This window comes from Corvus brachyrhynchos, unplaced genomic scaffold (genome assembly GCF_000691975.1).
Source record: "Corvus brachyrhynchos isolate BGI_N302 unplaced genomic scaffold, ASM69197v1 scaffold317, whole genome shotgun sequence".
NCBI lineage: Eukaryota > Metazoa > Chordata > Aves > Passeriformes > Corvidae > Corvus > Corvus brachyrhynchos.
Window position 1 is genome coordinate 865,311 of NW_008239295.1, and position 13,262 is coordinate 878,572.

At 46.2% G+C, this 13,262-nt stretch overlaps 1 protein-coding gene across 1 annotated transcript in view; it reads right to left on the bottom strand.

Moving 5' to 3' along the window:
* LOC103619975 (potassium voltage-gated channel subfamily A member 5) overlaps positions 1 to 13,261 on the bottom strand; it is a gene marked incomplete at its 5' end in the record, with an annotated part of 26,799 nt that extends 13,538 nt beyond the window's left edge. Inside the window, one exon of the mRNA XM_017740577.1 lies at positions 10,774 to 13,261. Coding sequence (XP_017596066.1) covers positions 12,311 to 13,261 — 951 coding nt within the window. The remainder of the gene's footprint in view (positions 1 to 10,773) is intronic.
* Between the last annotated feature and the right edge of the window lies 1 nt (position 13,262).

The following is a 13,262-nucleotide window of genomic DNA, read 5'->3' on the forward strand; positions in this document are numbered from 1 at the left end:
GGAAGGAAGGAAGGAAGGAAGGAAGGATGGATCTGCCTCAAGATACATGGCACTGTTTGCCTTATTTCTAAGCACAGCTCTGCTTCTTGCTGTTATCCTGTAAATCCAATCTAATCAGCATCTGCAGCACTTCGGAGAAGTCTGGAACATACCACGGTCTCTCCTGTGTTGATAGAGCGACAGCTTAGGACAGCTCATGCCACAGCTTTTGCCTAACAGAAGCAGTTTTAATTCCAGTCTTTCTTTCCCCCATGCAGCCAGCTACCTTTCCAAAAGCTGTAAAAATAAGTTATCTTCTTCAAGGCCAGTGTCCTTTGGCCAAATTCGGTTGGAAATGGCTAACAAGTTCAAAAATTACTGATGGACAAAAGAGTGACTAAAAAACCACCAAACCCTTCTCCAGACTGAACCCAGCTCAGTCCACTTCTGTCTGCAGAGCTGATATAAACCTGTTTCTGTGGTGCTCCCCAGAACCAACCACGTGTGAAAATAGCTGTACCTAAACTTTCTGCTAAGGCCACGGCGTCCCTGTGTGGGGAATCATCCCCAACATGAGCCAGCCCTGCAAGGCCTGCCAACACCAGAACATGTGCTCCATGGCACGTACTGGCATCACCAGCAACCCTGCTGAAGGTGCATCCAACTCCTGCATCCAGGTGGCTGATAAATACGTTGAAGAGGACTGGCCCTGTTCAATAGGGAGCACTGGGCACAGCCACATCCACTCGGCCTGGAGTACAGAAGTTGGGAGGGAGATGATGATGATGAGGCAGAGCCTGCTGAGCCTGCGGAAGAGAGAGAGGGATGGGCGAAGGATGGTGTGCACAAAAGTGCCCTGCCACTGTCCAGGGATGGCTGATGTGCCCACCAAAGCTGGAGGACAGCCGTGCTGGCTCTGTGGAGCACCGAGCCAGGGCCAGCTCAGCACATCTTGATCTTCCCCATGCCAAGAGGCTCCCGGGCAGCAGGGCAGGCTCAGCACAGCCTCTGCTGGAGCTGCAGGCCCCTGCCACTCCCTGAGCGCTGCCTAGCCTCAGTGAAAAGCACCAGCTCCAGGCTCCTACCGAGATCCAGAGCCAGCAACTCAGCAGGGGCTGCCTGTAGCCCTGGCTAGAGACAGAGCCGGTCTGTTGCCATGCTGCACCCTCAGAGCACGTCCTGCACTGGCTGAACCCCTGTGCCACCCGCTGCTCGCTCAGTGTGAGCCTGCGATCTGCTAACAAGGCATTTGCTCTGACGAGGCAGCAAACACGAGCCCCCCACAGATCCTATAAAAATTGCTGACATTCACAGAACCGCGAATCAGCTGCACTCATCCTCCAAATTCCACCACCTCGCCGGGAATTAGAAAGCTGCAGGTTTGGTTCACTGCAAACAGGCTCAGATCTATGCTATGTCTTGTCCCAGTCATGTCAGCACCAAACTGGAAGGAACAGCCACAGGGCAGGCAGATTTGTCTGCACCACTTTGTTACCTTCACAGTTAAACCTTGGAAAATCCACTTTTTGCCAGGAACTTTTCCTGTTGCTGTTCCTCCCTTTGGAAAAGATGCTAAATGGCTGTTTGTCATCTGATCAGAAAGGGGAATTGAATATTGCCTGGCTGAGTCACAGACTGCTGAAATTCACTCCTGCCCTCTCCCTAAATTGAGAAGGCATGTCTGGCACACACCTGAGTAAGACACTTTATGAGTAAGGCTTCTTCTCAGTACAGGTACCTGGCTCATGCTTCCTATACAACAGAGACTAAAACTTTACAAAATCAGCCATGGGCAGCACTCCCAGGATATTTTTCCATTTGCACATATTTCTAAAAATGTCAACACCAGTCTAACCATTCTCATCTGGGGAGCCTGACATCAGATGTACATTAGCCTGGGAAAAAAAAAGTCCAAAATGCAAGCCCCTTCTAAAAAGGAAAACAAATTCAAAGTATGTTACACTGGCTCCTGCCTCTGGGCTCTCTGCAAACGAGAGGAGGAAATTTTACAATGTGATTTTACACCCATGACAATTCAATTAGAAAATCAGACAAAGGAATGGGCATGGGTTTTACAGGGATGAGACATGGGTGATATGTGAGATTCCTGTTCAGGCCTGATTTCCTGTTTGTTTGGGTTTGCTACCCAACAGCAGACAAAAAAAAGTCCCAGGCAGGACCTTAAGAGCTATGTGCAGTCCTGGAATGAAATCCAGACAGCTAAACAACACTGCATCTGACTGTGGGAGAGCTTCCCTGGGGAGAAAGCATTTTGGCTTGAGCATTTTTTTCCAGTCATCAGCCTCTGATTATTTTCTCTTCCAAATTCGGGCCCTTCACACCCCTCCCCAGCATCACCTGCCTTGCCTGAGAGAAGAGTACAGCTGAGACATGCCGTGCTACCATTTGGCCACTCTGAGTCCAGGCAAGAAGTGATGTTGTTTCCACACCATGCCCACAGCACATACTGTCAGCATTCCCTCACTGTTAAGAGAGATCTCCATTTAATTTGGGCTGCCAGGAGTCAAGCAAAACAAAGGATATGACTGCAGAGCTCAAGTCTATCTGAGCAGGATTCCTGGAATGGAATCCAGTTGACTTCAGTAGGACTAATCTACAGCTACAGAGTGAACAGAGTGCAGGGTGTGCTTCTGAAATATTTTAAATATACATTTCCACGAATGCTGCAAAAATGACTTTACAACTGCTCTCCCTCGGGGAAATAATTAGAAAGCCCTCCTCCCCTTACTGGCTCTGATGATGATTGCATCTGCTCACCTCCAAGATGTGTTTGGCACCTGAATTACACTTTTGCTTTCTTGCAAATCTTCATGTTTTCTACATGTGCATTTTCACTATGTGTCCTGCCTCTAAATATTAACTCATAAATACAATAAGCAGCATTTTCAGCCTTACTTATTGAAACAGACCTCAAGGAGTGATACCCTGACACAAAAAGTTCCATCACTTTTTCCCAGGTGGTGCACCTCAGCATTCCAAACTCCACAGTTCTGGTGGTCTTTTCTGTATGACACCCACACTAAACCACGTGCCCACTCATCTGCTGAAGGAAAAATCCCATCAATAGGTTCACCTGTCCTTAGTGGTCCCTTCAGAGGGACTTACTTCTCACCCCCCTCTTGGAGTGGTTGACAGCATCAACATCTTAAACTACTGTAGTTAGAGCTGCCAAGACCCATGGATTACAGGAGAGATTTAAAATGGAAGTTTACTTCTAGACATGCACCCTTTCTTCTCCCTCTGACTGAATTTAGCTCATGTTCCAGTCCCTGGGGACCCCTGGCATGTAGGCTCACCTTGAAGCCACAGAAGAATTCTAGTCCTGGTCCACTTCCTGCCTGTGCTGGGTGGTCCGTGGTTTCTTCAGCACTAGAATGCAGTGTGTCCCCACCCCTTCCTTATTTTTTTATAGTTTTTTCTTTTAATTTCAAGTTATTTCATGGTGCATCCTGCTGGATAGCAAGACCAGGGGTTGTGCTCAGCCACCAGGGCCTCAACTGGAATTCTAAGCAGAGTTAGAAGATGCAGTGACTGAAACGCAAGGCACAGCCTACACTAGGGCCGGGCTAGGAAAATCAGGAAAATCAGCCAAAACCCAAAGCAACAGTATCCCCCTCTCACTGTCAGATCCACTTGTGCTCCTCTGCGTGCAGCTGGAAGAGTGTGGTGATTTTTAGTAGAGTTGCATATAGATGAGTGCAGGTGGAAGCAGAATTAGATGAGAACAGATTTTGGCAGGAATAACTGTGCTCAGTGAATAGAGGCTGATTATTGTTTAAGAATGTGCCAACAGGGGGAAATGTGTAAAGCTTTTAAGATACCCCAAAAATTGCCTGAGGGCAAGAGGCATCAGAACAGGGCTGTATCTACACTTGCCACCTCAAGAGTTTGAGGGAACTGTTCCCAGGAAGTTAATCACAATCAAAGGCTCCTGGCCACGCTGGTAAGTCTGTACCCAAGCACTCTCTCCCAAAGTACTTCCTAGGCACGATGTGGGAATGAGCAGAGGCCAGGAAGGGAGCCCAGTAGGCTGAGTGCCGAACACCTTGTTTCAGAGGGAGCCTCTGGCAGCAGGAGCACAGCCTGTCTCCTGCCAGCTGGCCTCAGTGCCAGGGAATGGTCCTGGGCACATTTCATTTTCTAATATAGATGCAGTCAGGATGTCTATGAGAATTTGTATCTCCCCCTCAGTGGAATATCCAGCTTCCTTTTTAAGAACAGAGCTACCCCATTTTCCACTAGCAAGGAGCAGTGCAAATTCTATTTCGAAATGCCCAGGGTTTTCAAGCCTTCCAGAGAGATTTCTCTCTCATGCTCCAGAATTCTGCACTTCTCAGCCTCTGCTCCATTGTCAGCATGTATCACTGAGATGGAGACACTCTGGGAGACAAGTGGGAAACAGGAACCTGACCAAAATTTTGTTGGTTACTGGACCCTACTCCATCAGGCCCGCAGGAAGATGCCAATGCCCGCCTTAGAGCCACACTTCAGCACATTCTCCTAAAGGCAGGTACCTGGGTCCTTCCAATGCACTGAGCAGACTTTTAAAACATGATCCTGTGAGATACTGTGCAGGTATTTTGCCCAGTGGCTGAAATCCAGAAACAATTGTGGGAGCCACCATCCCTTTCTCAGCCAAATGCCCTGATACCTCAGCTGTGGACTCCTGCTCTTCGCTTTGCTCCCTATTTGGCTCAAGGAACACTGTCTCCTTCAAAGCACAGTGGCTAAGCTTAAGCTAGAGGGCATTCCTTCCCAGAACAAGGTTTGTCACCCTCCAGACTCCCTGCTTCTTTGCATCATTCTCTTGCATAATAAAACACCATGTATTTGCACAATAACCTTCCTTTAAACAACCCCCTTGTGCAGCACTACCTTGAAAATTACAGTGTTTGCTGAACTGAGAAACTCATACAATTTGCTCTGCAAATTCATGTTAAATGAATCACATTCAATCACACCCCATTAGATATTCAAATCATTTTAAACAAGACAGAGAAAAAAATTATAAGGCTACGTTGCTTAAATAATTCAAATAATTTCTCACCTCCCCAATCACAGGCATTTCTACCTACAATTAAGCAGGGAGGAGGGAGAGGAAGAGGCTTTAAATGTGTTGAACTTGCTTGAGAGAATTAAATAAGGTATAATGTAACTAATCTCTATGAACTGAGGAGAACAAAGCAAGCCCTGGTATGGATCTGTGATAGTTTTTGGGGGAATTACTACATGCTAGGACACCATCACTAGAGTGAAATCATGCAAAGGAAGAAATTCTACCTGCTCCTTGTACACACCAGAGCCTCAGACCAATGCAGTCAATTTAAATCACACCTTTTCCTCCAGCATCTTCCCAGAAACATCAACCCTGACGTGAGCATTTATCATGCAACTGTATCATCATGAGCAGAGCTGCAAGGTTTCATTGCACTCCTTGCCCACAGGAATGAGGAAACCATCACTCCTGGCCAGGGTTGGAGATGGGATTTGAGAGGAGACCATGTATTTCACCATTTATCTCCAAACTGGCTTTGTCAGAAAACTAGAGAAGGTCAGAATTACCACTGTCTCGAGAGGGAAACTATTGCCTGTTTCCACCCAAGGTGGCTTCTCCAGCAACATTCTTTCCAATGTCAATTTTAACACAACACCTGTTTTCCACAAAATTGCAAATGACAATCTCCATGGCACACCATAGTCGAAGCACAGAAATAAGATATATATTTCTTTTTTCTCTTCTTCCTGTCAATCAAGTGTTAAAAACCTACACTGATTTATTTGGAAACATCCCCCTGATGACTGTGAATTACTAATACGGGAGACAACTTGCAGATGACTTTTGGTAAATTTTAAATTCTATCTGGAAAATTATAAATTCTGCAGTAACCATAAAGACTGTGTGCTAGGAAGCCCAGGCTCTAATGAAAACACTTTGCTGCCAGCTAGGAAGGTTATTCATTTTACTATTAGATCAGGTAACTTCTGAGGCATCCACAGCTTCTCTGGGCAACCTGTGCCAGGGCCTCAGCACCCTCACAGGGAAGAATTTATGCCTAATATCCAATCTAAACCTCCTCTCTGTCAGTTTGAAGCCTTCTTTTTCTTTAAACAAGTTGGTATTTCTCTTCACAACTTCTAATTCCAATTAGTTCTTTAGTCATATCATTATCAGCCTTACTTTTTTCCTATTCCAATTAACATAAAACTTCTTATTTCATATTATTTCAATGGGTACTATACCCCCTTTTTTCACAATATTTCATCATACAAATATTAGGTATGTTCTGGTCAATGGGCCCACAGAGTTACTGGAGAATTTCCATGTTTACTCCTCCTATGAGCTGACATGCTGATGTCAGATGGGATGACCCAGGTCTACTGAAGAGTATCAGCACTCTGAGGTCCCAAATTTAGGCCAGAGAAACAGAACTTTAACAAGCTGACAAGGAGAATTGGGGACCAGTTAATGCATACAGAAAGAAAAAAAACCACCAACAAACCACAACCAAACCAACCAAAACCCAAACATTTCAGAAACTACAAAAAGACTAAATGGCACAATCTAAAAAATATTTAGTGGTGCTTTATATAGCATAAGTGTTGGCAGAATGATTTGGGAACAATGATTTTAATTGGTCACAGGCTATATTATTATAAAGACCTTTTCTGTTTCATTTTTTGGACATTTGTAGCTATGGAGTGAGGCTGGTGGTCACACAGTGACATGGCTGAAGCTGCACCAAAGGCAGGCAGATGCTGTTAGAGCTTCATCTCCCAGTTTCCTTGCTGCCCCTCTGTCCTGCATGGGACCAACCTTGTTATTCCCCCACACGCTGCCTGCCACACAACATTCCGATCCCACCACTGGCCAAGTGGCAAGGCCAAAGCCTTGATGAGGTGCTTAAAGCCCTCCTTCCATTATTCCCTAAATCTGGCAGCAACCAGCCTGGAGGCCCCTGCCAAATTTCACTCCTGTTCATGGCATCTTGCTAAATGTCTGGATCAGATGTCAGTGAGGCAGCTTGTCCCTCACCACGGCTCAGTGGCACTGTCACATGCCACTAAACGCTCTCCTCATTTGACCTCACCACCAGCTTCACTGGCACTGATCAGGAAGGAGAATTCCATCACAGAAAAGGTTGTCAGGCATTGGGAAGGGCTGCCCAGGGAGGTGGTGGAGTCACCACCCCCGAAGGTGTTCAAGAAGCAACTGGACGTGGCACTCAGTGCTCTGGTTCAGTGGACAAGGTAGTGATCAGTCACAGGTTGGACCTGCTGACCTTGGAGGTCTTTTCCAACCTCAGTGATTCTGTGACAGGTTTCAGAAGAGCCAGACCTTTTGTGCACACATGCCATCTCCCACGGAGAGTGCTCTGACATGTGCTTTGTTCCCTGATGGGAGGTGAAGGGCAGTGCCTAGAGAATGGCTCAGTGAGTGCACTGCAGCTCGACGGCCCCACCAGCACCACCTCCACCAGACCAGCAGTGTCTGCAGCTGGAGAGGCCAGGGAACAGCCAGCAGAAGTGCCACGTTCTCCTTACAGAGCCCAAATGAAAAGAGCACACAAAAGAGGGGCTTGTTTGTACCACTCAGAGCAGCATTAAGTTCCCTCTGTGTTCAGTGACCCCACCAGATGGGTCACAGTGCACAGCTGCTGGCACCCAGTCCTTGCCTGCAGAGCCACTCACACCCATGCAAGAGACCACAGGGGGAAACTCTCTCTTCCCTCAGATCCACGTTTTAGACCTCCTAGTCCAGCCAAGCCCACTCCTATTTGTGCTTGTGTCCAAGCCCTCTCCCCCTTTGAAAGGCTTGGTCTTCCCTTCCACAGACTTTTCTTTACCCTGCCTGTACACAGAGCATGGAACAATGGTTCACAGAGCTCCAGGAGATGAATGGTGTTATATAACTGCTTGTTACTGTTTTATCGTTTTTTTAGGATGATGGAAAAGTAAAAGGGAAATGTGGACTCCCCTTGGGGCCAGGCCAAGCAAACTAAATTTACATCACTGGTGACCCAAATGAACATTCACCTCAGGACCCCCAAGAATGCATTTTAGTGCAGTGTCCCCACGTGAGGGCACAAGCCATTAATAACTACAGCATGTGTGGGGTGAGGGAGCTTCCCCGCTGCAGCTCCTAGCCAGACGAGTTTACAAGGAAGTGTTGGTTTGTTGTTTGGCTGGGTTTGCTTGGCGTTTTTTATGTCTGCAATGAGTTGCTATTCATTAAGCTCTGATATCTTGATGCTTTTGATAGGGCAAAGAGGTTTGATTGCGCTTGCTGTTCATTCCAGGTCAGCTAACATAAAATCAATAGTGGTCAGGACATATTTCCTTCTTGTGATGGGCCTGGAAGAGAAAATTCTCTTCCTGTCTCACATTTCCAGGAGCTTTCTTGGAGGGACTCAGTTCTCTCTTACACTCTTTTGCAGCACAAATTTGCATCAGCACATTACGTGACTGTACCACATACCCACATATTAGCCCCAAAATCCAAGGGGAACCAATGGCTCCAAGGTTTCAGCCCAGTTTATAACTCATCTTTAAATAACCACCAGAGAATCAAAGAATACCCCGAGCTGGAAGGGACCCACATGGAACACCCAGGTCCCATTCATGATCTCAAATCTCAAAATCATAAAGATCAGTGCATCTACAACTCCTGCTGTAAACTGAGTTGCTTGAAGCACGTGTCCATGGTAAATGCTCTGCTGAACTAGGCTCTGACCATGTTTCTTGTCACATTACTCAGTGTTTGGCAGCAGTACCTCTCATTAGAAAGCAAATCCTTTACTGCCCTTATAAGCCAGTAGAAGCTATGCATTTATTTTTAAAGGTGTCAAAGCCAAATTTGCCTGAACTCTGCTTAGCAACTGTTTAGAAGCCCAAGCCAAACAAATATTTTTAACCATATTTTGAGAATAATTTGTTTTCTTTCTATTGGAAAGTTCTGTTGTTCTGTTATGGAAAAACAGCATATTCAAACTAGAGGTTGAAGAATTACTTGACAAGCTTGCGTGGAACCCTGTGCAGCAGTCAGGGTATTTTGCTCTCACTAGGGTTGGTTTTGGTTGGGACGAACCCTACTCTCAGTTGTAGCAGGGACATATTAGACATTAGAAAAGATTCTTTCCTGTGAGGGTGGTGAGGTCCTGGCACAGGTTGCCCAGAGCAGCTGTCGCTGCCTGGAACCTGGGATAGTGAAATGTGTCCCTGCCCATGGCAGAGGGTTGGAATGAGATGCTCTTTAAGTCCCTTCCAACCAACACCATTCCATGATCCTATACAATGGAATCCAGAGCTGAATTTTGCAGCCTGGCTCCCGTGGGAAGTTAAAGGCCCTCAGCACCTTGCAGGACTCAGTCCTGTGAGGTACTTCTGCAAACATGAAGTAGGGTTCAACAAGCAGTCATGATAATGTCACAGTTCATGATAATGTCACCATTCAAGATAATGTCACAGTCCACTGCCACTGAGGAGTGAGGATTTCAGTCCTTGCTTCCTCACTTCCCCACACCACTGACCTTCTCCATCCCTTCCTTGCACCAGCTCTGGCACTCGCTTGCTTTCCAAATCACTAATTTGACACAAAAGATCTACCTTGTTGCTGCATTTAATTTCCTGTCAGATGAGTGAGCTCAGGCAGCTCCAGGAAGAGAAGGCAGCACCTGCACTTGTACTTCCACAAGGAGAGAACCAGTTCAGTGCAAGCAACAAAAGGACACACGGTGGGAAGAAGAAAACTGAAAAGGAGGAAGGAAGACCAGGCCTTCCCTTTGTGTCATCAAGATCAACTTCACCCACCCCCATAGCCCTGATCTGCTTTCGTCTACATCAGCTTCCTGCAACAACTGCAGAGCTGTAATCCAGACCCCTAAAATCCTTACACAGGGTTCTAAACAAGTGGCTGTGTGGACACAGTGCCCCTGCTCTGAGGAGCCGACAGCCCAGTTGATGTAACACACAATTGGAAGACCAAACTCTGGTGGTCAGGAAGGTGGGGGTAGTGGTTAGAGAAAGACCACCCCAAAACTTTATCCTGAAAGACTCACTGCAATTGTTTGGTGCTTATTCAGGCGAGTCAGATGGATGTGATCACTGAGAGCAAATCAAACCACTTGTCTGACCAAAAAGCCTTACTCCAAGTCCATCAATGACCTAGATCTCAGCACATGCAGCAGAGTAACACCACTTCTTTGTTTCATCTGAGATTCAGCCTCACCAAAGAGCTGATTCTGCACTTCCCCCTGATGCAACAACTCCCACCAAAGCTCACTGGAGATCTCCCTGAGTCTGGAGTGCAGCTGCACTGGGCGCTTTTCCTGTCAGTCTTGTTTCAAACAGCTCCTCAGCATATTACAGCCTCACTCCCCATTTAAATAAACAAGCAAACAAACCAAGAAACCAGCATCTAAAATCCTAAAATTAATGTGGAAGATGCTGTTCTCTATTACAAGATTCAAACTCCTTCCCCTCAGGCCTGGGTTTTAGGCTAAGCACTCTGTTCATGAAAAGTATGACTTGCTTGGCACTTACTTTACTGACTAGGAAGGAAAAAATCACCATGCATTTGGGCATTATCATTAAAGAGCACAGTCAGGGACAAGGGAAGCAGCATTTGTGTCTGGGGAAGAGAATGTCAGAGCACTGCTCGGCAAAGCTCATCTCATTTTATCTCAGGACATAGATGAGGTACTTGAATAAATTATAATCCCAACTGAGCACTTAGTTATATTAGAAAATTTGTTAGAAAATTTGTTAGAAACAAACCTTGAGCAATGTTGACAATCAAGCCTTCTCTTTTCTGCTACTCTTGCTGTGCCACAGGATGTGGGAAAGGCATGGAACATCCTTCAGCAATAAAACAGAAGTTGGAGGGGGAAACAGACATGTCCTTTGCAAGAGAAATGGTAACACAGCTCTTTGAGCTAAAGGAGCAACTTTGTGTCGGTCTTCAGAGTAAGCTGTGATCTCGATGAAGACAATGTGTCACTCGTCTCTCAACAACACCTCAACTGTAAAATCCACAGCGCTGAGAAGGTTTTGTTTGGAAATAAAAGAAACCAGGGGTGTGTTTTGATGCAAAGATGGTGCTTTCCATCCGTGTCCAAGAGAAAAGCCACACAATGGTTATTTAAGCAGCACGGCATGCCACGTTCAACTCCTGAAGTGCCATCCACTCCCAGTCTGTGGTAACTAAAACCAGTGAACTGTGTACACAAATGGTGTGTGGATACATAGAGGTGACTGATACACGTGCCCAAGGAACCTGGAGCGTACACTGAAAACAGTTTTGCAGATATTGCACTCAATAGTCTACTTTCTTGTTGTGCCTGTCCACTCCCTCGTGCTTTCGATCTGTTGTGCACTTGAAAATCTGTTCAGATCACTTTTGATCTGTTGTGCACTGGATTGAAACCAGTAACAGCAGACAGTGTATTTTTTCCTTTCGGTCTCAGATATATAACAAAGATACAAAACTGTAAAACTACCAAAAAAAAAAAAAAGCTGCACATATTTTTGAGTGGGGCCAGTAAGCACATGACTGAATTACTTAGAAATTCTGAAACAGGAAGGTAATTAATAAAATTATTTATAAAGAAGTATATCTACAAGATTTAATAATTTAAGGCTCACAAGAAACTAACATATCAATGACAACAGAAGTTTTCTGCTCTAGGGTTCAAAGCACCAAATTCACTTCACATACAAGATAACCAGATCTGTACTGATCACAAATGGAAAACTCAGAAAGTGCTGATCTGCTAATGTTCCTAGTGCTTTAATGATATCATATTTCACAGGAATAAGAAATCTCCTTTCAACCATAAATACAGTCATACAGATACAAAATATATTTGAATAATTTCAATTTGAAACTACAGTACAAAACCCCTCGACCTCCCCCCTCCCATCCCCAATCCATTCACTCTCCACACACACATCCCCGCAGTTCTTTATACTAAATTTGGAGCAACTGAATTGGTTACAAATTACCCATTTAAAACCAATGACCATTTGCTAAAATAAGTTTCTACAAATTAGATTTTTCACTGTCATAATTTACCAGCTCCTGCATCATGGAGCGTAGCTTATTCTTAGTCTATTTTAAAAATAGGTGACCCTTTGTGTCATGGAAAAAGAACATAAAAACATGTATTCCTGGAGGACTGCTCAGGACAGTGATCAATTTATAAAATACAGCCTGACTTAAAAAACTAATTGGTACTAAAAGAATAATTATAGTATCAAGATTCTGACACCAGAGAATCCTTCTGCGCCTCTGAACTCTAACTCTCTCCTCTCCTCACAGGTCTGTTTCCCTATTGGTGTCCAGACAGAGAGCATAGAGGGATTTTCTGAGATCTACGTTACTTTTTGCTTTGATATTGGCTTTCTCTAAGGAGCTGGTGCCACTGTTGAACTCCTCACTGTTTTCCAAGTGCACAACAGATTTGTTCAGAGAGTTGTTACTGGGTCTTCTCTTCACTTCTCCCCCCGCAGTGCTGCCCTGAGCACTACTGTGTTCATCTTTGAGGATAGCCTGCTCTTCGTGGTCAGTCTCTCGGTGGTAGAAGTAATTGAAGTTGGACACGATGACAGGGACAGGGAGGGCAATGGTGAGCACACCAGCGATGGCGCACAAGGAGCCCACAATCTTGCCCCCCACGGTGACAGGTCTCATGTCCCCATAGCCCACAGTAGTCATGGTTACCACTGCCCACCAGAAAGCATCAGGGATGCTGGAGAAATGAGACTCGGGGTCATCGGCCTCAGCAAAGTAGACAGCGCTGGAGAAGAGGATCACCCCGATGAAGAGGAAGAAGATGAGGAGGCCCAGCTCCCTCATGCTGGCTTTCAAAGTCTGTCCCAAGATCTGCAGCCCCTTGGAATGTCTGGAGAGCTTGAAGATCCTGAAGACTCTGACTAGGCGGATGACTCTGAGGATGGCCAGGGACATGGCTTGCTGCTGGCCCCCACCCCCATTGCTACTGCCGGCCCCGGGCTGCTGGTGCTGAGCCAGCTCGGTGCCCAGGGTGATGAAGTAGGGGATGATGGCCACGATGTCGATGATGTTCATGATGTTGCGGGAGAACTCGGGCTTGCTGGGGCAGGCGAAGAAGCGCACCAGGAGCTCGAAGGAGAACCAGATGATGCACAGGGTCTCGATGAGGAAGAAGGGGTCTGTGAAGAACGGGCCGGAGCCGGCGGCAGGACGCAGGGGCGGGGGGGGCCCGCTCGGGGGGGGCGGGAGCGGG